The sequence below is a fragment of the Photinus pyralis genome, unplaced genomic scaffold (genome assembly GCF_008802855.1).
Source record: "Photinus pyralis isolate 1611_PpyrPB1 unplaced genomic scaffold, Ppyr1.3 Ppyr1.4_LG7, whole genome shotgun sequence".
Classification (NCBI taxonomy): Eukaryota; Metazoa; Arthropoda; class Insecta; order Coleoptera; family Lampyridae; genus Photinus; species Photinus pyralis.
Window position 1 is genome coordinate 27,511,055 of NW_022170738.1, and position 27,422 is coordinate 27,538,476.

Sequence of the window (27,422 nt, forward strand, 5' to 3'; positions counted from 1 at the left end):
GCCGAGTGAGAGCTGTGAACAAATGTTTTAGCTATCCTGTGCATATTCCTTCCTTTTTCATTAAACCTCTTTCCGGTGTCCATTTTATTGATTTGTTTTCGCTACAAGAAACTTTAGGACCCCGTAACGTTATAAATTCACTGTGATCAGTGGGCTTGGAAAGGGGCGCGTTCAGTGTTTAAAAATGCTTTTTTGATCCCCATCATTCAATTATTTTGCCATATTTATTTACCTGCACTGGCACCTACTCAAAATGTGATTTAAATAAATCCAAAATGTCGTATCATCACGAGCCTTTCTGTTCTTGAATAAGTCACAAACTTAAAGGAGATAGAGATTTTACGTACGTTGCAACAAAAGGGCCTAAAAAGAATTAGAAAAAGTTAAAGAAAGCGACACGTCTCCACCCCGCCGTTAAAACGCCATTAATCTTTAAAACGAAATAATGTTTATTACACGGTAATTTATGTATATAGTTTTTACGTTCACAATTGCAATTTAAACGTACGAGTACAAAAAGTACCCATTGATTACTATAATCACTTAATTTTGAAACTTTTCAACGAAAAACGGCGAACGCGAATTCGAAAGTCAAGAGAAAATAAATTACAAAAAGGTATAGGGACATTGAAATTTAATGTTCATTAAAGATTAATAAACTTTTTAATTGATGTAAGCAACGTGTCTGTAAGCGTAACGGTGGGCGTTGGAACAAGATGTCTCTTTATTACATAATGTTCAATTAAAAATATTTACGAATGGTAACGTGTCCCCGTAATGACCAAAATATGATTTTTAAAAAATTTGCGACGCGAAAGTCACCGATGTAATCCGAGTTTTAATTCGGAACACACTTTCATATATCTTTTTATTTGTTAACAACATACTACTACTCGCGTCAACACTTAACGGGCCAAAGAAGGCCTCCCGCTGGAATATTTCGCGCGATGTGTTTAAATAGTTTCGGTGGTGTTTAATGAAGTGATTGCTATTTTTTAATAAGGATAATGGAAGTCGACGACGATCGAATTACCCCCTGTAAGTAAATTTTGGAAAATATTTTTGGGGTGCGCTGGCCAATTCGATTTCGCAAGTGTAGGCGACGTTTCGAAATCGGGAAGATCCGGGACGTTACCAAAACACGTACATTTCTGCATTTTATTGCTACTTTCTAGTGCTTGTTTTAATGGATATTATCGTTATGCGATAATCTAGTAATAACCATTGAACGGTCCCAACAATTAATCATTACTTTACGACATTGGTGGTCCGTCATGCCATAGAATACATACTGGAATTTGGTACGTTTTTTGGAAAGGTCAAGAAAGTAATTGGGTACCCATCAAAGAACATTTGAGTAAAACTGGAAATTTTCGCCGACAATTGAATGTCACAATTTTGCTACACGCGCTACTAATTTCTGGTATTGCGAGCAAAGCTGAGTAAAAAATGTAGTGGAAAGTAGCGCTTTTGAAAATTGTGGCGGCCACAACCGAGCATCAAAATTTTTTCAGTAGCCACCTGACTTGCCTTTTCACTTTCAGCTGAGGATTAACAATCCAACTTGTCTTGCAAGTGATATTTAAAGTAGGTATATTAATATACTTTACGCTCAACAGTTCATAAAATAAACAAAATGAAAACCCGTTCCTATTACACGACTTTTACCTTAACGCTGCTCGTTTAACCTAAACACTGCAAATATTCAATTACACACTGTATTTAATTACTTCCTACACCTAATACCCCTTTGTTATCTAGCACCCGTAAATGAAAAAAAAAGTTGGTAAACCAGGTTTAGCATCGGTAATGAACTTTTAAACGGCATTTAGCAATGAAAGTGAACACACTTCGATCGTTATCGGGTGTATAAATAAAAGAAATTTGTAGAATAATAAAACTGGGTAATTAGACTCGTTTTTTGACAATTTCTATTGTTGTAAGTTAGTGAATATTTTGTAATCCGTAATTAGGATAGGTGGAAAGGACCCCAAAAGTCAAGGATAAATTTTTATCTGTGAAAAGTGAATGTCTACATTAAAAAAGGGAAATTCTTCCTATTAACCTAATGCGCGACTTTTGTCGAAATATGAACAATTAAGTGGGCGAACAAGGGAATGTGCGGAAAGTGAAATTTGCTTGTCGTGCTTGTGGTTTTATTCCCAGAAGATGATGTAGACAACTGATACTTACAGGTGTAAATAAATGTATCAAGGTTACACGGGCAATAAATATATAATAGAAAAAACCAAATGGGGTCGTATCTCACATACATTTATACAATATTTACATAGCAAATTAATAACATTAATAGCCGAGTATAGGTAATTATAATGAAAAAATGTACATGTCTCTCTCATAATTATCATGTGCATATACATTAGAAACTACTGCTTACAGCAGTCTGAAAAGATTCCTAATTTCATCGTATGTTGATTTCCATAGTATGCCTCTTGGGTTTTTGGTTGTTTCTTCTTCTAAATTATAGGCCATTCCGGAACAACACTGTCCCGCAGATCGCACAATATCCTTGGCAAAAAGATAATAACTAAGTGGATTGATAAAGACACTAAACCTTCCCCATACTTCTTTTAATTATTTCAGGTATTAAAAGAAGTATGGGGAAGGTTTAGTGTCTTTATCAATCCACTTAGTCAATATCACCCTGTTTTGAGCCTTTATAAGATGGATAGCTACCAATTAAAAAGATAATAATAGATTTATACAATTTTACTATTTACGATCGCTTCAACCCTTTTGAAAAGTTCTAAGATCTTAATTTTTTATTTTGACTTTAATCGGAGTGTAATGAAAACAAATTCGTTTTCTGGAAGATGATGAAGAAGGGGAAATTTATAGACTTGGATTTATCCTCATGCCAAGAATGAATATTTCCGATTATCGCCAAATTTGGCATGTTCATTTGTCCAATTCTCACTCATTCAGTAAGAAAATGATTAATGGAGCCCCACAGTCACGTTATTCTAAAATAAAAGTGAGGTTTACTAGATTTTTACATGCACTAGGAGAGCAAATGGTTGAGCACAGTCTACCATGAAGAAAATGGAGTCGCTTGAATTTTTTGGTACAGAGATATCAAGCCTTAGAAGGAAATAAACGAAAAACGCATTTCAATCACTTTTTGGGTAATATCATACTCTTTGATTGCCCTTTGTGCGTTTAACTCTAGCAATCGTTTCCGAGATATTGAACAAAAACGATTTTGAGTAGGTAGAAACAGTCCAACATTGCTACGTCCTGGTTAAAAAACAAGATTTGAGGAGTATTACATAGCTATGTAGTATAGAACAAAATGGCCGTTGAGCAATTTTGTCTTTGATACAGTTGTTGGGGATCCTACGGAATGAAACAGTACTACGTTTAAAGTAATTCTCAACTATCGGACATATTTTCCATTGTTCCAGGAAATTTTCCGATAGGTATTCTCGGACGTGTGCGGGTGCGCCACCATGTTTAAACCGTATTTTTCACACCAGAACTCCATCTCCATTAACCACTCTGTATAAGAAATAGAGTTGTTGATGATTTCCTCGAAATAAACCGTTCTATTGAAAGTCTCTCACCGCTGTCTTGTAGAGCTCAAATAGTGGCAATGAGAATGTGTTTTTATTTTTTTTGTTCTGTTGTTCAAATAAGATCAGAAAAAAATGGAAACAAAATCGGCAAATTTCGTTTTTTCTAGAATATCTTCTGAAGTAATCGGAACCTTCTGGTTTTTTTTTGCGGCATATAATAAACTACTCTTTAATTACACAACTCTTCCTTAATTTGACTATCTTCGTATCTTATATGGTTTTCGAGATCCCCATGATAGACATGCTTATTTTGGACACCCCAAACACATGACTTGTACTTGAACAACGAACATGTGTGTCCTGTAAAACTCGGGAATACAAATGTTTCGACAAACATCCAAAAAGTAGTTGATTAGTATATCGAAAGGTAACTTTTAATCAAAAATAATATGTATAACTTTAACACTGTGCCAGGGATTGCAGCCCCCCACAAACATGTATAGGTATGTCTTGCTGTATAAAGCACCAGACTGTCTCCCCACTACTCTTCACTGAAAACGGCTACAAACTAGATTTACAAACAAAATTTAATTTCATTTATTTTCACAAACAATTTTTAAATCACACACTTGACTTTTGCCCAAATTACACATGACTCTAAATTTATTGCGTTCATAAACACACGCGACACCTTAAAATCTATCTTTCCCCAATACTAGCAAAATTAAATCTAACCAAATGGTAATCAAACAGCACAAACGACAATTAAAAAGACTGTAACTTAATTTTAAAAACTCTGAATATAAAGTTGTGATAATTTGAAACTCTATGTCTCGAATTTTATACAAAAAACACTTACCTACACTTTAGTCATTTTACAATATTCTATCACTTTAAGTAAAAGCAATAATTTAGCATTTTCATCTATTAATTGCCTAATAAATCTTTAAATAAAAAAACACGCCTAATCAGTCTTTCTAATAAACATAAAATAATTACGCAAACTGATATCATAGCAATATTTTGGTGCATGTTGTTGTACTCGTATATCTTGTGTTTTAATGTTTTTCTTGCGTTAGTAACGCTTTTGAAGTTGCTTGTGCGGAAAGATTTTGTTTATCCACGAATTCATCTAAATGCCAGGCACGTTATAGGTTGCTGAAATGAATGAATACAATCTGTGCTCTTTTTACTTGTTCTGTTAACATTCCGAGACACACGGGTGGGATTTCATAATGAAGATTTTCACGATCTATTCATAAAAGGCGCTGTGTGTCTGCTAATGCAGGAATACCTCCATAATACGAACCTAATGCTGAAAACCCCAAGACTGTATGGTATTTCGTTGTCGATAACTCGATCGATTTATAAAAGGAGACATTTAAAGGAAATTCATAAATTATCAACTTTCAGCTTTCAAACTAAATGATGTAGGAATAACTCGACAGTACGAAACTAATGCTGAAAACCCCCTACGCTATTCCATTATCTAGATATCGGTACATTGATAAAAGCCGCCCAACGAATGGGCAAACGGCCGCTCCGTGTCGCCTGACAGACCGGTAGCGATTAGACTGAGCGATTCAGGAATAACACGATAGTACGAATATAATGCCGAAAACCCGAAAGTTGTACGTTATTCCGTTGCCGAGACCTTCATCGATTCATAAAAAGCTTAAAGCCACCAGAACAGCTTACCTATAAGCTCCTTTTTGAGAATCAAATGCGCTAAAAACAATAACTGAAACCCATCTCATAAATATATGTGTTGTGTTTGTAGACCTTAAAATGCCTGGGTCCCGGTGCTATAGCCCTCCCTCCCCCCTGGAATAGTATGTATAGAATGCAAAGGTATATCAATATGTACCTAAACGTGGTTATCGTTTTGGATTGTGCTAACACATAACATAATTAATAATATAATAATAATAATAAATAATAACATAAGTAAAACATTTCACTTGCACCACGTATTGAAATCAAGCCGGTGTACTCGTTTAATAAAAAATTATACAGTGCCGTATTTTATCATTTTTTCTTCATTTAGTTTTTAATTTAAACAATCGCTAAAGTTCTACGACAGCATCAAAACTCAAAATGTATACCTCCCCAAAACCCTTCACCTTTCGTTTCCGTTGGAGAAGATTAAACAATTTTGTGGTGGTTGTCCAATGAACGGTTGGGGGATTTTTCTTATTGATTGGTTTTTTAAACGGTCATGATTGTTTTAGAAAAAAACTTTCAAAAAGTTTATCACACGTGTGTCCGAAGAATAAATAAACGTGTAAACAAATACAGCGAACGAGCTCCTGGGTATGGATATAGCATGAGCAAAACGAAATTTTGAACCTGGTGTTAGATTTGCTTTTCTTCCAAGTGCATATGTATACAATTTCATTAAAATGCTTCCATAAACAAAACCAAAAACCAAATTTTAAAACTAGAGTTACATTTGCTTTTATTTCAAGCACCTATGTATCACATTTCATTTAAATACCTTCATAAATAAAAAAAATGCGATTCGGTTCAGAAATGGTCGAAATGCGAAAAGAGTAAATGTGAATCAATTAGGCATAACTTTTGGCATTGTGCATTATATGCCTAAAGCTATGCCCATATTGAATTTCATGCAATTCGGTTCATAATTAACGGAGAGATGTCAAGAGAGTCTTCCTTCCTGGACTACATTTCCAATTCACGAACTTCGATCTACAAATTCGATAAAAAATCCACCGGCAAAATATCATCGTAATCGGTCGATTCGTTTTCGAGATATCGTGCTAACGGAGAGACGGGCAGACACCGCAAAATTATAAACTCGCTAGGAACTCGTTAATAATGAATTTGAATGAATTGAATTGAATGAATACAGTATAAATTTAGATTTGCAACAATCAGAAACGTAAGGCAACCGATGTACAGGGTGAAAATCGAAAAAAATTTGGACTTTTTTCAATTTTTCGCAAAAGCAGAAGTGAAGGAGTATTCTGAGGAGGAAATGTGTTATTATCACTTTTAAAGTACATAGATAAAATTACGTACAAGACGAGTTATGTGCGGGCTCTATAACCTATGTGCTGCTAAAAGATAAACAATATAGCAAAATGTTTTTGAAATATTGTCAATGTTAATTATATGGTAAAATATTCTTCAAAAACGAAAATATGTAATTAATATTAGTGTTAAGTATCCATTAATAGTTAATTATAATAATTTCAGGAGTTTTATAGCATAGTTATTTTAAACATACTAAATAAATAATATTGATAATATCTGGTGGGTCAATTGTTTATCTGATTAGCTGTTTGATTATCACAAAAGCAAGGCTTGGACGTGTTTTTGCAGCCGGACACAAGCCATGAAAAAGTAGAGAAAGCATGCGAGTTCAATATAATGGCCCTCTACCTACGTACCTAGAAGATCAGCCCCTTCACCATACAACAACTTAGTTACGACTATTTTTCCTGTAGCTAGCAGTTCAATATACCAAAACTTCATCTCTTTCTGCAAATGCTAAGATCAATCTAGCACGTTTTCCACCCACGAAAGATGCAACCAAATGTCATTCATTTCCGGTGTACCACCAGGTATAGAAGTGGCTGGGGGTCAAAAAGAATCCAATACTATGGGGATGGACAGCCACGGATCAGGACCTACTTCCTATCTTCATGATGCCGAACCCAACTCCTTCGCTTCTTCTGAAGAATCTGTTCTGCAGGCGGAAAAACCGAGGTAAAAACGGCTGCTCTGCTCTGGTTTGTGTTCTTGTACGAAGGCTGGCATGTGATGACGAGTTAGTTAGATGAAGAGGTCATCTACGAAAACGTGGAGTCACCTCCAGACAACCTTGATAGCGTCTGCTCTCTTCAACCTGAAAATATCGGACGAGGAAGTTCAAGTTCATGCGATGCCTCTTCGTCCCCCCAAAGATCGCCAGAAAATAATTGTGACAGTAATTTACGTAAGGGATATTATTCTTGAAAATTTATATATAAATAAACTTGTCAATATTCACAGAGTTGTATCTCTGGAAGTAATTGGGTTACAGAGCCCGCGCATACATCGTCTTCTAGGTCATTTTCTCTACTTTAAAAGTGGTAATAACACATTTCCTCCTCAGAACCCTCCTTTACTTCTTTGAAAAACGGAAAAAGTCCAACATTTTCTCGACTTTCATTCTATACATCGCCTAGCTCACGTTTCTGAGGGTTGCGAATCTAGATTTATACTGTCTAGGTAGTTTATTTTATTAACCTTTGTATAATAAATGAAATTTATGAAGAAGGTTTTGTGATCTTTGTTCCGGACACGTGAAGGCAGTGGTGGGGTCTTCGTAGGGCCCGAGCCTACCCTAGAGATTGCTCCCTCCGTTGTCAGGGCTAAGATTAAAGACTTGGTCACCAGTCAATTCCAGTCTCAGTGGCAACAAGTAACCAGACAGTCCAATGCCTTTTTAACAGGCCCCCCTGGCAAATCAGGGTCTTCTAAGCTTCGTAAACTGAATAGAACTCAAATTATGAAGATCATCGGCGGAGGAGCTCACGTGTAGGTTCTGTGGCGAGGTAGATGAAACTACCGAGCATGTGGTCTGTCACTGTGGCGCTTTGATCAGGGACAGACATCAACTCCTTGGAAACAGCTATCTGGAACCGGGGAGGGTGAAGCAACTTAGGCTAAACAGGGTCCTATCCTTCATTGAGAGGAACGGGCTCTGAACTCAGTTGCGAAAGAAACGGGGTAAGTGGTGGTGCCTAAGTGCTCCCCTGCGAATAGAATAGAGAATAGAATAGAGACCCTAACAAAAAATTAAATAATGTATACTGAGAGACCTAACGTCACACCCACGGGATTGAATATACTACATGAGCTGACTATAGATATGATGCATAACTTGAATGTCTGGATCTGAGCGTGATTCTCGCAGATTTGCAAGTGACCTAAGCTAAAGGTTATTACATTTGGGAATTTAACCACATTTAAAGCAAATGGTTTTATTCCTCATGTAATAAATTTAGTGTCACAGTCGCCAATATTAACAGAGTTGGACCCAAACTAGTTTTCTGGATTGTTTGGTTATAAATGTGACATTCCACAGAAATACGATGAACTTAACTTGAAAGATATCTTTAATACATTAAATGTTATTGGCCTTTTAGAAGGTAAGTAGTTCACATTGGCCAGTATGAATTGTGCTAGATCTACTTTTATCGCCCTTACACATGCAATACACTTACTCGTAATTGGGCAAAGTAACGACAATTCCATCAGATTTTTATTACTTAACTCCAGATCGGATTAACATATTTCGTATGATTTATACTCGTAGATATTGACTGAACTTTCGTATGAATACATTAGCCAAACATCAAAATAATTTTCTCACAGCCTTTGCATACGAAAATATCGATGTCCATCGAAAAAGTAGTGCTTGTAAGAGTAGGTCGATCACAATTTCACTCTCGATTATCCGATGTTACGCGCGGTCCATTTTCTAACTCATCGTTAAAATCTCCTACCGCAGAACTGAATTTCATAATATCTCCGTACATGAAAAATACAGTTCAATTTTGTATGTTAATTTAAATTAAGATTGCAAAAACGCCATAACAATATAATTACCTTGCTGTGACGAAAGTTATTTACAGCTTTTTGATGAAGGTACTGAAAAGTACTGTAATCAGATCTTAGGAAATCGAGCAATAACTTTAACGCGCGCTGTCTTAACAGCCTTAACCTTTTAGCATGAAAATTAAAATATGGGACACGTGTGACTTTTTGTTGTTGTTGTGGGAGTGTTGGACTTGCACTTTTCACCAATAAATTTCGCGACTTTGGTGTATAAATAATCTTCGTTTTACGTAATTTCAAGTCTAAATCATGTCAGCGTACTTATAGGATTTGCTTATGTAATGTAATCGTAAGCTTTCTACCCAATTCTTTTGTAACTAATGAGGATATAGTGGGTGCTTAATTTAATTTCCCAGTCGGTTAACGAATTAGAAGCATTAATCACACATAAAGTTTCCGTTAATTAGAAACGAAAGCATTTGGTAACTAAATTAAAAGTTGTGAAAGTGATTTCGATTTAAGGATTATCTTGCCATTGACATTCGTTGGGTTTTATGCAGGAAACGTACATAAAAAATATGCACTTCCTTTCTGTTGTATGGGTACGATAATTGTTAAGAAAATTTCTTCTCGGCTCGAGTTTCAATAAAACGGTTTAATGTTGTGGTATTTAAAGACAATCAAGGTTAAACGCGATGGAAATTACACGGGGTGGAAATAAAAAATACGCGCAAGTAACCAGATATTTGCAATTTTCCGGCTGTTAATTGTTACGCAACGTGCTTTCAGAAACTTTTTTCGTTATTTCTCATCGCGATTTACCAAGGCTCTTATTAATTATAGCGATCACATCTTTCAGTTTTGACAAGGACTTGACCACATTCTTTTGTTGGACGTATTTTGCAAAACTGAGAAAGTGGTGCCAACAAGAAATTTTGTTAAAAGTGAAATGTGGCGTTTATGATGTCGGCACACAACTTTCTTGCAGCTCCTAGTGCTCCTCATGCTTTACCCCTTCAAATTTGTGGAGCAATTAATAAACAAAACGGTAGCTAATGGTTCACGAAGGAAAGTTTAAACTATTGCAAGCCTATTCACGTATCGCTCTTTCTTGTTAAATTAACCGTAACCAGTTTTCTATATTTTTCAGACGTGTTAGTCTAATGAGATCAATTATAGAATATTTTACAGTTACTGATCTCGACAAAAGAAACAAACATCATGAATTGCGACTTTTTAAAAATTAATAATTGTGCGGCGATGCCTTTCAGATAGGTAGATGAAGCTGCTTGAAATCGTTATTTATACTCATATTCTCCTTGATACAAAACTCAACCGGATGACTTAGAATATTATGCAAGGTTTTGCAGAAGAGAAATTGCCCTAATTGCCTATATAATTATTCCGTAACACTTGGAGACTCATCGTCGATGATGAAAACGAAATCGATCGAAATTTAACCGTAATATTAGCACACCCCAGACTCATCGCTAATGTACGTAACGATAAGGACCGTGCTAAATATTAAGGAGAGGTTCGTTACACATTCTTCGCATAATTATAAAATCGATTATCCTTGATTTAATAACCGAACATGACGCAGATAAAAATGTTGTGCGGTTATGCCGTTCACACTATAAAGTAACGTTCCTGTATCGCGCAACTTGTGACATTTAAACAATAGTAAGATAAATGTTGTTAATATGTACATAAAAAACCTACAGTTATTTTAACAACTGTTATTTATATCCATTGTTGAGAGGGCGCAACATTTTTTTTGTTAGTGCTTCGCATTTTTACCAGACGTAGCCGCTGACATTTGAATGAGAGCGTCGTCGGTTTTAAATTTGTTACAATTAGCGTTTGATGGCTGGGATGACATTGCACTCTCTTGCGTTTGAAAAAACTGATTATTAATAGTCATTGTAGTGATGTAAAGTTGCCTTTCACCCGCGAGTGTGTGTGAGTGAGTTCTTCTAAGGTCGGAAATTTCATTTTCCAAATTCCGCGATTTTAATGCCAATTACCTGGTCTTTTTATGGCGTCATAGTAGTGGTTTCGGATTCTTTATCACATTTTTTTGCTTGTCCGACATTTAAGCTAAGTTATTGACTTAATTACAATTAAGTGGGAGCGATTTAATTTTAATTCCCAAATTTAGTCTCGCTCAAACTTCTGTTCTATATGTGTTCAGAGAGGTTGCACAAAGGAGCAAGCGGTGAGTAGGTGATAATGGAGAGACTATTGAGTATTGAGCCATCATTATCCCAAAGTCGTTTTTTTTGTATTTATGCGGTTGTTTGCAAAACTTATTAATATTATTAGCAGTCAGGGCAAAGTTTTGCTGGGGCATTTGATGATCCAAGCAAGCTAGTAGTTATATAAAAGATAACTGACTGTGTACTTCTTAATTACTTTGCTTAGTGATATTTTTAGTCGCTGTTAAGCACCGCCATTTTCGATTATTTTAAAGTTTTATTATCTTTTATTTTTAGATGCTGTTATAAATGTTTTGTTATTATACGTTCCCAATCATCAGGCTATTCAGTGTTTTATTTTATTTTTTTAGCGTTTTTATTTTTATTTTGCAATGCAGACGAATCTAGAATTATTATTTCATTTAAAGCTATTTAAGGGTTACCTAGACTTCGTTGTCAATCCCTAGCCACGTCTGCATATAAAATCATTTCTTTTTCAGTATTTTTTTCCATTTTGTTTTTTGAATTTTGTCACAGTATCTACTCGTCGAAAAATTTCCTACTTCTATTGTTTAACACTTCTTGTTTTTGAATTGACCACTCGATTATTGATTTCTGATAAACTCGATCTGAGCAAACGGTAACTCCGGGAATTGGACGAGTTCAGCAAATAGCAGCATCAAAACAGCAAAACAAAAATTAATTAGTGGTGTCTACGGGAAAGCAAATGCAGGAAAGCGAAACAATATCTCTCCCTTATAATTCATGAAACGGAAAGTAGCAGAAAGTTTACCTTGCAATTAAACTGAGCCATAGAAATTACTGTGCAAGAAAAAGCAAAAGCTGTAGATGCGGTGCCGTAAACTTAATGTAAAACAAAAAACGGCTCCTTTTAAATTACCATAGGAAACAAAAACCTGCTAATAATTACTTAACGGGCCGAAATTCTAAAACATTAATTCGTCTTCTAGGTGGACAGAGTTTTCGGACGCAAGAAGTGGTTGGGGTACACGCAGATAACAAAACAAAATATCTGTACAACAGGTGACTCATCTTTTGTACAATAAAATCCTTTTGTTATAAGCAAAAATTACATGGCTTTGGATGGCAAATTCTATGTCAACAAGCAGAAATGTGGAAATTAGTGAATTGCAACTCATATAGCACACAGATTGTAAACCGAAGAGTTTTTATTAGCAGGGTCTCGTCACTGGGACGGGTCACTTTGAAACTAGTGCAAGAATTCCACAGCCTTAGATGTCGTAACAAGTTTGGTTACAGTGTGTGACTGTCTCTTCAGGGCGAAAAGTGTTAGTTTGCAAACAAGTCAGTCACATCATACAATTCGATAACTTCGACATATTTAAATAAATGACCAAATGTATAAATTTAAACTTCGGGTCAAGACCATGTAACCAAAACATAATCGTAAATTGAGCAAACATTTACACCAAAAATGAAAACGTTTTCAAACAACAAAGGTTAACGGCATTTTTCATACACTTGACTCCGCTTTGAGGTTAAATAATAATGTCGTTACGTTCACTTTGGACAAATAGTACAAAATTACCTTAAGATAAGCACACGCTATGCTCAGGCAAAGTAGAGGTGGGTCGGGGAGAATATCGGGGTTCTTGTAAAAAAAGGGAAATGTAGTAATAGTCAACCGGATAGGCGCCACTTAGTCTTTAATAAATGTCAAAAAGAAAGGAGAGGATACTTTCCAAAAGGGGAAACAAGGCAGGCAGGTTTGTTCTGCTCTTGAAATGAAGAAAATACTTGATAGGGATAGAACATATACAATAATTGACGTCACAATCGATTGCAATTTAATCAATAACCTCAACTATCTACAAATAGGTTGCGCTAATATATTGATGTCAATGTTTGAATTTAACTTGACTTTTAACAAAATGGGATCAACACGTAGTCAGAGAAAATATTACCGTCAAAACAGGCTTCCGCAAAAAACAACGGAGCTATAATCGTCAAGTGAACTTGGAGTGGCAACCTTTTGAGCTCAAGAGGGCGCGTTCCGCTTTTCTGTAACAGAAAAAAACACGACAAACAAACAAGAGGAGTAGTGAATAGCGCGCCACATAAAATATTGCGAAACAGCAATGCTAACGTCTGGCACGGAAGCAATCGGATATTAAAACTGTAATTAGTAATCAATACAAATCAATAATTCGAATGAATTTGCACTAGCAAAAGTAAAATTTTTGTCGACCACGAATTATCCATATAATCTCGTGGTATAAAAGCATGCATGTGACGTTAAATTCAAGAAAAGTACTCGATGCTAACTAAATTTCAATTCATCAAAACAACCAAGACAGTATTAGCCGCTTCTTTGGAGTAAAACAAATAACGTAACTAAATCTTGCAGCTTCGGACAGTGTTTCGGTAACTTCAAAAACTAATTGACAAAGAATCGCAATCGGTAGCTAATATCTCGTATAACACAGCTATCCTGGGGGATATAATGTAAACAAACTAACAGAAATGAATCTTCGTAGTAACGTGGACAAAAGCGGTTCTCGGTTTCGGTAAAATAAAATCTTCGGTAGCAACAAAAACAACAGGTATAACGGAGCTATTTACAGGGTCGTTAATCTGCAAAGGGGTTTCGTTGATACTTGCAGTTACTATCTCCAGATATAAACTCCGATGTAACAAGGTTACAGGTAGAGGCGGTATCCCGGGATCAATTACACTGGAATGGCGGTGAAATCAGCCGGTAATGTAGAAACTCATTTACCAATTGACCCGCCAAAACAAATCCTTAATAACATGGCGAGTCCAAATAAAAATTCACAGTCATCCACGTACGGCATAGGTAATGTCCAGGTAGATACAACGTAAAAGGTAATCCAAAGAAACCAATTTGAAACTATGCCCGCTGCCGACTTGCACGCGCTGGCGCTAAGAGAGCAAACCTCAAACAAAAGCTAAAATTGAGAATAAATCGTTACAAGTTAGCCAATCACTAACCAGAAAGAGAAAAAGTAAAATGAAAATATTATAATACCCGATAAATCCCTTTTCAGGTGGACATAGGTCAAGTAAAGTAAAGGCGTATTCAAATTTACAAATTTACAACACCGGGAGAGCTTGACCTTCTCTAAACGAACAGCAACGCGCACGTCAATGATTAAGGAAAAGAGACGGAAAATACAAAAAGGCAGATTTGAATAACTTTCTCAACAAAACTAACTACACCGATCGGTCCACGTAGATGGAGATTTGCCCCGCGAACATCGTGATTGAACGTTTTCCTAATGTAATCACCCTGGCTCTATTATAACAATGACAATGTTAAAACGTCAATTAGTAAAATAATATAAAAAATGTATTAAACAATTCAGTCATTCAGTTTACACTAAATATAGAACATTTAAAGCATATATCCTTAACAGTCGTTTAATGATATTCTCTCGTTGATACGTAGGAGAGACGATTGACGGTCTTCTGGTTAATGGTATCTATCTTCTGGTTTCTTCGTCAACAGGAAATGCCTTATACAGTTGGTCCTGTACTGAAGATAGCAAATCTTCTTTTTACTAAGTGGTGTGAGACTGTGTTTTAATTTCAAACGGTGTACTAGAAGACAAGTCTGAGTCTGAATTACGCTGATCACGTGTCAGTGTTTTTATACCGGAAAATGCTCATCAGTCAGCAATAATGGTCACGCGGTATGAGAATTGTATCAAACTTTTCTGAACATTCCGTTTTCTGTCGCGAAAGCACCATTTCGTTCAATGCGGTTTTGTGTTATTTCCTTAATCCTTTTTTCAATGTCGACCTTGAAATTGAATAGGGCTAATTACTGTTAATTAAATAAATTATTATTCATTTGAGAAATTCTTCATTAAGTGGTGTCGGAGAAAAAGCTCATCTCGAAACTTCAACTCTTGTCTCTTGAACCACACCGACTACTTCTGGTTACTCTTTGGTAGTGTTTACATTTTCGAAACAAACATCTGGTCCCACATCCTCATTGCTCTGAAAGGTCATTAATTCGTCACGTTAGTGATGGTCCTGTCTTTGGTCATTTAAAAGTGATGGAAAATCCTACGATATATTTCTTAATGACGTCAATGGAAAAACTTCCACTTGATAAGCTCAGTGCAGTAGATGACAAATTATAAGAACTTCCGTTTTTTATCCATACAAATGTTGCTTCTCCACAATCATTTTCCTTATGGTTTGTACCAAGCACTTGAACTGTTGACTGGTGTGATCAAGTAGTGTACCAAGTGAAGCAAAGTGAATTTCCGCTCATATAATGGGGTAAGTGTAAATTTATCATGGGTTCTGGGTTAAGACAATTCGATTCCTTGAAAATATCGACTGATACCCATCACATGTGAAATTGTTCTAAAAAAGTGGATACAAAAAACAGTCTAGAATGATTACGGACCACAAACTTGGACGCACCTTGGCGGAAGCTACCAATTAAAACTTCAAGTAGTGAAATGAACTGCAATACTTAATTACACGTTACACGCGAACGTATGTGTGTAATTCAAATTCCTCTCATTAACATAACACAATCCGCGTAAGTAAAATCACGCAATTTAATAAAAATTACAATTAAAGTGAAATGAAGTGAAGGAGGTGAAAGTCTGATCGAATTGAAATTAGAAACACGTATTTTTAAGGGAAAACATCTACTGTGAAAATTTAAAGGTCATTATCCCAAACTGGAACGGTCACCTTAGGTAATTGTATCGGAGCCTGACGCGAAATTATTGTGCCAATAATTTTAGATAATGGTTACTTAACATTCCGTCGGTGTGGGTGATACAGTTACTGTTTAATTATTACACTCACATATGACCGAGATTAGGAGAACAAAAATTGACAATTTGGGCCACGTAACCATACAGATTTGCGGATACGCCATAATTTAACTGCAGCTGTTGACGGCCTTGAATATTGGAAAGGATACTAAAGAAGCGATAAATTAAACTTTTTTTTTCGGTGGCAGGGTCAAATGGTGACGAATTTTCGATCAGGTAATCGTACTTTTTGTACAATGTTGTGGCTGAGAGCGATTTCGAAATAGTGATTGTCTTATTACATCCATGTGTATATCTTGATTTTGTAATTGTCCTCAGATATAAACTCGATACGTTTTTTGGAGACCTACTTTTACCACTAATTGTTCCAATACTTATGGCCTTACCATATTAGGGAGTAACTTCCGACATATACAAGTTGCGTATGTAGAGTAATCATTAAGAAAGTGAAAGAAGTTTATAAACCAGTTCCCTTACTTTTATGCTTTTACTTTTAGTAAATTCTGCATTAGCATACACATTCCTACCGATTCTAGGATAATATACGTTAAATAATTAATGTGGATGCGTTTTTGTTACAGAGGCCTCGCAATTCCATGCCACACCAAAATGAAAAGGAAGATGCAAGGTAATGTATACTTAAAATCTCCATTATTTCACATAATCGATCTGGAATGTAATTGCATAATATCTAAGTTTTACTTTCTTTGCCAATATAAATGTTATTAAGTAAGAGTATCGGTTACTGTAAAGCGATATATTTTATTCCGTGTTCTCATACTCTTTCGATTACTAAACGTTAACTTAACCGTAAAACAATGTTGCTCAATTCATAATTGTATCGAGAGACTCGTTCTAGTTTGGTTTTAAACCAGGGGTGGTAGAGGTCCTTTTCACCTCCATTTTCTCAAATGTCACTTTAATACCTATAAATTATAATTGTCCGATTTTTCTTATTTGTACTTGCTGTATAGTGATTTTGTCTCTTTACCTTCAAGTCTTTACTATAGGTCAACTTCCGACAATTTTTCCAAAAATTTTATTAGAAAAATCTGACACTGAAGACTCCATCTGGGTCGCACAAGGGATTCGAGTACACACACAATTAATTGATTGACAATAAAAAAAATTATTCTGAAACACACGAAACAATTAATACAAAATTCCTGCAAAAAAGACAATCTTACAAAACTTGTTTGGACATAATTCCTCGCACGCAGGCTGTCGATGATTAAAAATAAAAATCTTTTTTTCTTATAATCCATATAATTTGGTCATGAAAGGTTTGCACTTATCGATGTCAGCTTCAGGAAACTTTACCTTTTCTTTATTAAACTGAACCTGATGGCTCAAACTGGCTTGGTAAACAAGATGAAAAATTTTGGACGGGCTGCTCGAACAGTTGAAACTTTTAGCTTTGTCTAATCAGGCAACTACTTTGTTTACTAACACTCGAACTAACTTTTTCTGAAAACTGACAAACAGTTTTAAAAACTTTTACTTACGCTTTTTACGTTGATTCGAGTATTTAAGGAAACACTACTTCCACTATAAGATCAACTCCTTCTTCAGGATTTATCAAATCAATTGCCAATCACAATTAGACTTGGTAACGTCAACTTTGAAAAAACGCGTCCCCACTTACACCGAAATTACGCGCACACCTTGGTAAAAGACCAAATGCATTAATTAAATTTCGTCCAATTAAAAGCTTCTTATCGCAAACGCCCCTACATTTCACGTTTTACAATTAAATACACAAAAACAATTTGCAAAAGCGATAAAATTTAAACATGAAGTACGGAATTACAAAACTTCAAAATGGAAAAACCACACTGAGACACAAATTCAAATACAATAAACCAACGTTGTGCTTATTCGTAAATAATCTCCTAGATTTACACCTAATAAAATTGAAATATTGTCATATACAGGGTGTTCAAAAGATCGTAATAACGTCTACAATCTACATGGCATTGTTTACATAACAATACTTTTTGTAGGTCACCCGAATGCAAATTCCCCGCGAACTAAGTATGTTATTTCGAAATGGTCTTGGCATTGAAATCCTCAAGAAGCGAAATGTCGGAATGAGAATAAGGTAATTTACACCTTTAGTGCAAGTCCAACTATTGATGCGGCCATAGTTATTGTGAATAACGTAGATTGTCATTACTGCTTAGAATCAAAATAGCTTATCGAACTGCCCCTGTAAACATTGAATTGATCATTAAGTGGCCATTTTGCGGGACGGAGGAACATTTTTATACTAATCGTGGCCCATGTCTGGTACCTCTCTGAAATATTTTGATTATAATTGCAAATTAGGACACATTAAGCAGACAGTAATAATACAAATATCGTCGCATCAACCTTGGCTATTACAATTAAATTGCCTGAAGCTCTCCCTCATTACTGTTTGAAGATGACATTGATTTAAATTAAGTGCACTTCAGAGTGGCCAATTATTACCACGTGCACAAAATGGACGGATGAGTAATCGCGATTCACTATTTTGACTTTATACCAAAACTAACAATTGTGACCAAAACAAATTGCAACGTATGTTTATTAAAAAATTCCTAAACCTATTCTCGTTACCGAAGGTGAAAAACCTGTTACCTACCCTGATTATCTGTATCATAAGGTAATCGAGGGGGAAGCTTCTAAAGTGATAATTAAAATGCAGAATCGGAACGGGCCAGTACGTTAGTATGCAGTTTTATCACTGCACCAAACACTTCTTTACAATGGTGAAATAATCGTAGGCTCTTTGGCTCCTCGATATTTATAAATTATACACACCTAAAATATGAATGTAAATAAAAAAAGTGAAAGACAGTAGAAACTGATATTAAAGATGGATATTTATTCAATATCAATTGCCTTGCATGCAGAATATTGCACTTCAACGTATATCATTAATTATGCAGCGATATCTCCAATAATCTCCATATAATTGTACCTACTTATGCATAATTTGCTAAGATTTTTTATTTGCATTCTTAAGACTGTTATTATATTACAAGACTTTTTCGTTTCTTGGCTTATTTTAAAGCTGTAATTCAGTTTTTCTCTTGCTTGGATTGTTCGGTAAACCATCTATCGTTTCTAATTCTTTATTCTGCAATTTTGTTTCGGGTGGAAATCATTTCTTGAAAAAAGGGTTGCAAGAATTACTCTTACGAATTACGATACAGAAGACGAGATCGATTTTAGCGAATAGCCACCAGCCTATATAATAATATATATAATAATAGCAATACCATTGTATTGTGCGTAGAAGTATACCCTAGTATAACGCACGCAGAAATTCACAATAGCAAAGTTTAGTGCCATCCCATGTCACCAATATGACTATTTCTCTCAGAAATACCGGTAGATGATGATGCAGATCATTGCCAATTGATGATTGTACAAATGATCCAATAAAAATCACCAAGGAAATCATTTCTTGAAAAAAGGTTTTGGAACCTGCATTCCAGAAGAGTAGCTTCGACGATTGATTTTTGAGTTCAGCTGAAGTGACGATAAAAAAAAAGATTTGGAACCAAAAGCGATAGAATTTGAAGGACGTGGCTGGCACAGGCTGTCACTTCCTTTTCTGACAGTCCCTATAATAAATTTGTTCCTGTTGTTAAAGCTCGATATTTCGGACATTTCTTCGTGAGTTCAGTACGATGATAAAACTCTCTCTTATTTTTCTGTAGATTTGTTGGTCGTTAGCGTAGGTGAAACATTTTGGAGTTGCTAAAAGCCACCTTTTAAGGGAAAAATTTATATGACTATTGTTGAGTGCTCGATCACCTAACAATTTCTCTACACGTACCGCGTGTATGCAATGACGCAACATGCTAATAAATTACAATTTAATCTTCATTGCAGCAGATGTTGCATAATTTCTTAAATGCAAATCATTATCGACCAAGAAATCAGCCTACTAAATTTATTCTATCCCATTGTTTAAATTTTTTACGCATCAGAAATCAAAAGGTAACTCTTCAAGGTACTATAAAGTAAACAAATATGACCACTAAATACACTCACTTATTCGTTTCGGTAAAATCGTAAAAAGATATAGAAAGTGTGAAGGAACGCTGTAACGTAGAAAAAATTAATTACAATGATAGAGAAAACTGTCGGCGGACAAAAAAAAATAAATCCAGTTCGATTTTGGAATGCATTCGGGTAACGGCTTTTAATCATAATTTATGACGGTGATCTCAGGATTTTATTTAAATTTTGTTTTTGTCGGACGACGACTTTAATTGCTACATGCGTCGAAGATCGACGGTTTCCTTGGTTCGTGATGTTGGTAAATTGTAATCAGAACGAATCAAGCCACTCGTGCTTAATCCGAGAAGTGATGGTTCAGTACGCAATTTTCACACACAAGTACACAAATTATTTTCAATTCTAATGATCCCTAAACCTTTGATCTACCAAGTTTCTCAACGTTATCGGTACATTTTTTAATTCTCAAATCTCAGGTTCTTATGCCAAATCCGGTGTGTTTTGGTTGAGCCAACGTACGTTTTGGGAAAGCGAATATAAGCTTAACTAGTGCGAAAAGTTGTCCAACCTCTATATCCAAATCAATTTGAAAAGATTCATTTTATACCTATCTACCTCCTTATAGGATCGGCCCACTTGGAAACCATAGACGTAGAGTACATGTGGTTGCTATTCTATTGCAATTGAAACTTGAAACGTTGACATATGCCTGGCGTCGAACCCACATAATAAATTTTCCATCTGAAATCCCATTTTTACCACCCGCACGTTAGTAAGGCGAGTATTGCACTGGGGTGAACAATGACCCCATAACTTTTTTGACGGAAATACAAAACAAAATATCAAACAAAATCTCGATGATGTCAATCGGTCTATCTGGCTGTACTCTCATTTCCGGCTAAACGGCTGAATCAATTGGAACCAAATTTGGTACACGTATTGTTAAACATAAAAGGGCAAAATCGCATATGCGCATAAAATTTGTTATTAGTTGTTTATGTGAGAGAACGATGTTTGCACCAATTTAATTACGGCACCTGAGTCAAGACAAATCTTGACGATTAATGTACGCATACTGCGTAATGTCATCTTTATTAATTTGTTATTGAGAGATAATTTTGAAATTTTAACCACAGATGTTTTTAGTAAAGGCAAACACATCGCATATTATAAACAGCAGGTGTGCGCATGGGCAGCTGTCTTATTTATGGAGATATGAAACTTTAACCAGAGACGCTTCAAGTAAAGGCAAACATATCGCATATTTTAAAAATCAGATTGCGCAATACCAGGTTTCTTATTTATGGGGACATTTAAACAGCGCCCATAACTATGACTTTTTGGTGAATACTTTTTATTATACCGTGGGAAGTACTGATCAATGAATAAAAATGCACTAAAGTTTCTCGCCTTAGGGCGAAAACCTTTTTGCTTGTTAATCATAATGACTCCGGTAAGTAAGTAAATGTATAAGTGACAGTCGCAGAACACCCTGTATTAAACAAAAGGGTATTGGAAGTGGTGCGGTCGATGCATTAAAATTATTAATGTTATTCGTTGGTGCAGTTGTTGCATTGTGTTTATTGACTTTGTATAACTTCGAAAAACATTGCTTGTCATTATTCTCTTGTTTATTGCTTAAGCAAAACCAGGGGTTACATTTCAGGATGGTGCATTCCTGAACGTAATATTTAAATTCTGACTATTTACTGCACAGATCTACACATACACAGATTGCTAACCTTATGCATTTTTTGAGAAACAAATTTAGGTATACTTAAAAGCGCCCTCTATTGCGGAGCAGTACAAACATGTACCGTTTAAAACTGTAATATGACGCTTAGGGATTTATGCTAATGTCGCTGCAAAAAATTTAAAGCGTAAATTCGAATTCGTTATTTTTGGCATTTGATATTTATAATCGGTGAATTTATTTTGTGATTTGTTTATAGACACGTATTCAAGAGATCATATATGTACACCTACATACGTATTCCAAATCTTATCGGCGTGGTAGAGAGTGTAACGTTAATTATGGCAGAGATATACATATAGTTTTTAAGTATACCTTTGCGGTTAGCAATCTGTCAAGACCTTTAAAGCTGCAAATAATTTCCGCCCACTTCAAAAAACCTTCACGATTCTTTAAGAAGGTGCCCTATGTTCGTGTGTATCTGTGACCACAGGTACCCGCTTTTAATAACTCCTTTACGACGAATGAGTAGCTCCAGTGTTAAATTAAACAATTATGGCTCAGCGTACCTCCTATCATATCATATCACTGTAAAAATACGAATATTAAGGAATTCGAATTGTGCAAACTTTAGCGCTTTAATTTTGCTTCAGTGACATCTACCGCGTAAATCCATAAGCGTCTTATTACAGTTTTAAACGATACATGTTTATACTGCTCCACAATAGAGGGCGCCTTTAAGTATACCTAAATTTGTTTCCCAAAAAATGCATAAGGTTAGCAATCTGTGTATGCTTAGATCTGTGATTTACTGTAAAGATAAATTTTTGCCCCAAAATGTATGTATCTCCGGCTAGCTCACTTTATTAAAATTACCTTGTTATAATTCCCTCAGTGTAAATGGACTTACTTCCTTTTTACCTGCAAATTCAAAACCGGATCTCTTCCGCCTTCCACCACTTTGTTGGCAAATAAATACACAACAATCAAAATATCGAAGTATATATATTGTAATTTAAATCAATCAATTACTACCTTCTCCTACAGCCCTACAAAAACTCAATTCCATGTTCATTGACCAATCCAATTTCCAAACTTTTTACTATGTATGTATATGTGGCCTACTTTACTATATACTTTAAACAACCCTTTAAGTCGACAAGTGAAAAGTACGATATATCTGGTTTTTTTGCACACAAATCTAAAACCTAACATTTTATATTATATATTAGAGGATTTTTGGCACTACGGGTTTGAGATGAAAAACTTTTTACCTTCTTTTAACCGATTTCATACACAAATATTAATTACAATGGTAAAGTCCTTTTCAACGGTTCACACCGTTACAGAGTGAATGGACCGTGTCTTTGCAGAATGTTTTTATTTCAGGTTTAAACTTCAAAATTATACTCATCAAATTTCTAGAACATGGCCCATATTGAAATACACATACAATAGCTATTTGTGTATTAAGAGCGCAAAATGATATATTGTCGATTGAAAGAGACAGTTGACGCGCGACGAAGGAGCGCGGCAATCTCTTGAAATCGACAATCAATTTGCGCTCGAATTACACACAAGGTTTTTTCTACAATCGAGCAGTTCACATATTTCCAAAAACTTAAATTTTTCACTCAAATCATTTTAATCTTATGCCCAAATGAAAGATGTCATTTACGCGTTGTCATTGGATACTCTGAGCAATGCATATTTGATTTATAGTTAATAATTGGGAGAGCGAGCGTTTTTTCTATTTTGTCGCTGATAAGCGACAAAGTGACATTCCTCGAAAAAGATGACGTTTGCGTTGTCAAATACGAGCGCAAATGCCTACTTTGGATATCGATTGTAGAAAAAAATATTTGTCGGCCCGTCTGGCGCAGTTCAGTTAAAGCTGGACTGTGGTGCTAAGGGTCCCTGGTTTGAATTCGGGTTCGGGCATGGATATTTGTAAATGTATAGTGGGTTGGGTTAGTAGAAACCCCGCCAACTCAATAATAAAGGTAAATAAATAAATAAGAATACAATTTACCTTATTTTTACGGTGTCTAAATCTGCCCTTCTGAGCAGTTCAATCTTGGAAAGTTGGATCACCCTTTAATTTATGATTCGTGGAAATGGTAATTCGTTGGCTGAGGTTACACTCTAGATCGTAGCAGATGGGGCCTTCTTTGATTGCAAACTCCTACAGAATGCACGGCGTTGCGTAGTTTAATGGCAGAGTCAATTTTGTTTTTCGAAGCGTGATAACTTAACGCATAAATTAATTTTTGGTGAGTATTTGGTATGGTTTTTTTAGTGTAGAAATTCAATTTTAAAACGATTATCCATATTACACAATGTCGCTTTTAACACCGCACGAACTAACACCCACGGAAATCCGGTTAATTTATACACGATTTACTTTAAGCTTTTGGACAAACCAAATGGATCTTTGTACCAATATCGTGTAGATTTTTTCTCCAGAAGTATAGAGCAAACTATAAAAAGCAAAAAAGCAAAAGCAGAAAAAGATCTAAATATGTTACGGTTGCAAAAGTAAAGCTCCAAATTTCGGTACTTACAAAACGTAGCTTACCAAGATGCAGAGGGCAAAAAGATCTACTAACTTACTATTCGGTTAAACGCCAAAAAGTAAAAAGATCCAAATTCATAGCGCGTTTCCTCTTTATCGAAACGTTCATTTCGAGGAGGGAGTATCTGGAACTCGATCCGGAATTTCGCTTGTAACGTAAATACTTTCAACTAAATTAAACGGTTTTTTAATAAGTACCCCTTTCCCCGATATCGGAAACATATGCGATATCTTGCAAACATCTCGAGAGCGCATCCAGCGATACCTCTCTCGACTACTGATAACGTTCACTGCAACTCATTAAAATTATTCATTAGTCATTAATTATACTCCCTTGATTTGCCGGAAGGAAGTTTCGGAAAACGGAACTCTAATCTACACCCAAGATATCACCTGACATCTACGATAACTGCACGATCTTGCAGCTTTTAATGCTCGTTTTAAATTCGCGATAGAAAACAAAACCTGCTAATAATGGCGTATCATGTCTGAAATTCTGACATATTAATTTGCCTTCTTCTCTGGCAAGATAGGTTTCGACGGCTGTAAAAACAATTTAAATATTTCTACTGGAACGGTTGGAAAACTGATAAAACTTACGTGCGTTATCGGCGTTAAAATAAACAATTAAACAAAAATGAAGATACAGATCTCATACCTCGTCTCCTAGAGAAAATAAGTAAATTCCGAAACTATTTTTTGTAACGAAGCGGCCACCTTAAAAAGCTACTAAATACCGGGTGTACAGCAATACTAGTCGACTTCACAAATATACGGTGTGGTCATAACTTCGGGTATGAAACTTCAGAGCGGAAAACGGGTGCTTCGTTACACTGAAACAAATGCCGATCCATACAATCAACATTCTAAGGCATTTCAAGCGAAATACAGCTAAACGCATCAAAAAGGAGCCATTACAAAACAAAAAATTTCATGACGCATCCTGCCTTAATCTTCCAGAATAAGGTGCGCTTAATTCATTTGGAAATTTTTGATTTAAAGTAAATTTAGAATAATAAATTTCGGAAAACCAACTAAGTATCTAATAGAACTACCCTGCTAAACACCTAGCTACGGTAACGTCATTCAGCTGTCAACCCTACAAAAGTGATAAAAAATTAATCCCATTAAAGGTTTCCGTTACAGGAATTAATAGGTATATTTCCAAAACTATAACTTTAAGAACCCAACAAGGCTTTCTTGAAATCGTACTTTTGCTGTCCGTGCGCGTGCTATGGCTTTATGGTTTAGTGGTAGAGCGTTTGACTATAAATCCGGAGGTCGGGTGTTCGAACCTGGGTTGAGGTGAATTTTTCATTGTGAAGATGGGATTTACCTTAGACCAGTTTCGAGTATTCTGCCGGCTACTCCGAATTAGGTTTTCCTGCAGTTTTCCTGATTCGTAAGGTAAATACCGGAGTAGTATAGAACAACTCCTTCTGCAGAGGCACCTTTAAAAAGCATTATGCGGGTCACTATGTAATTGGGCGCAAGCCTGTTCTGGGCATAGAACAAGAGAGGCATAATAAATAAATAAATAAATAAACATATAGGTTCCTCTTGGTCCAAGGAGGAATTTTATTACATTTTGGGGGGGGGGGGGCAATATAAGACATGCCAGTGCCAGGATATGTGTAAGATAAGCTATAATCCAAACGTTCAATTGCATTTTCAAGAAGTTTATGTACCTGAAGCATGAGAAATAATTTTGGGATGTCTGTATGTCCGTCTGTATGTCCGTTACCACGACATCTCGAAAACGAATGGATGATTACGATGAAATTCAACAGGTCAATTGGGAATGTAGGCCAAACAATACGGAAGACTCTTTTGACATCTCCGAATTGCATGACATTCAAAATGAGCATAGCTTTTACTGTATAATACGCAATGCCATATCCAGCAGCACGTCGTATTTGCTTACACATTTATTTAAGTCAGAAGATATAACGACACTGATAATTATCGGACCATTTCTGTATTACGTTCTTTTTGAAAAAGATGTGACTAGAAATCTGGGGCTGCAGCAAGATGGTTCGCCCCCACACTATGCGGTCTTGGTGAGAAACTATTTGGACAGTTTTTCCAGATCCGATTCTTCACTTTCGACCGATTCTTTAAACGCTTGCACAGTCCCACTTCTATCTTGTGACTTCTTCAGGTGCTGTGACTGACTGATTTTCTAATTTATTCAAATTATGCGGCGACAGATGATTTAACACGGATATCAACAAAGAAGTGGAAACGTAATTTCTTTTTCGACATTCACCAGGAAGCTCGCCGACTATACGTGCTATCGCACCAATTACGTTGTAATAAGAACGAATTTAAAGAAATAAATTCCTTGCTAAACACACACTTTCCATGTAGATTGTTAAAGTGAATTCTTCTTAATTAGTCAATAGCCACATTTTTTGAATTTTCTATGGTCAATAAAGCACCGTGTAATATGAAAGCTAGCTATAGACAAGGGCAACTAAAAACGTCTCTTCCACACTAAATTTTGTATTATAATATTCGCGTGCTTGTCAGAACAATAACCGGCTAATTGCATTTCTCACATAAAGATTAGCGTTTTTTCTCTTAATTAACTTATTACCTTAAGATAAAAATTTGAATAACCTTCTTGGATGAATTTATGTTTTACCGACACGAAGTCCTTCGAACTAATGGAAATCCAAACGATAAACGGAAATTGCGCTTGAATTTTGAGCATTCCATGCGTTTATGTAACGTACGCACAGTAATTATAATTATATATCAATTTAAAAAGGTGGTCAATAACTTCTGAAATAGAGCGTTTAAAGACAGCTCAATATCTTACATGCCTACGCCTAAAGCGGTGATTGTAAATTTTAACGTGCATGCATATTCCCGTAGTGTCCAGTCGGTTCGCTATTGAAAGTGAACGTTTTTAGCACCCATTTTCTGTGAAATAACCTACTGTAGTGCTCGGACCGTGCGGATTATGAAAGCAATTTACATTTCTTTAATGCACTTATTTGATCAGCATAATAATAAAATATTTAGCTT

General features: G+C 35.6%; 1 protein-coding gene across 3 annotated transcripts in view; it reads left to right on the plus strand.

Moving 5' to 3' along the window:
• Nucleotides 1-899: 899 nt before the first annotated feature.
• LOC116176293 overlaps nt 900-27,422 on the plus strand; it is a 64,626-nt gene continuing 38,103 nt past the window's right edge. The window contains exons 1-2 of one of the 3 annotated variants that reach the window (XM_031494785.1): nt 900-1,038; nt 16,689-16,735. In XM_031494785.1, coding sequence (XP_031350645.1) covers nt 16,717-16,735 — 19 coding nt within the window. In that variant the 5' untranslated portion in view covers nt 900-1,038; nt 16,689-16,716. Of the gene's footprint in view, nt 1,039-11,304; nt 11,323-15,479; nt 15,596-16,688; nt 16,736-27,422 lie in introns of those variants that run through there. The other 2 variants (XM_031494786.1, XM_031494784.1) reach the window with 2 other exon arrangements.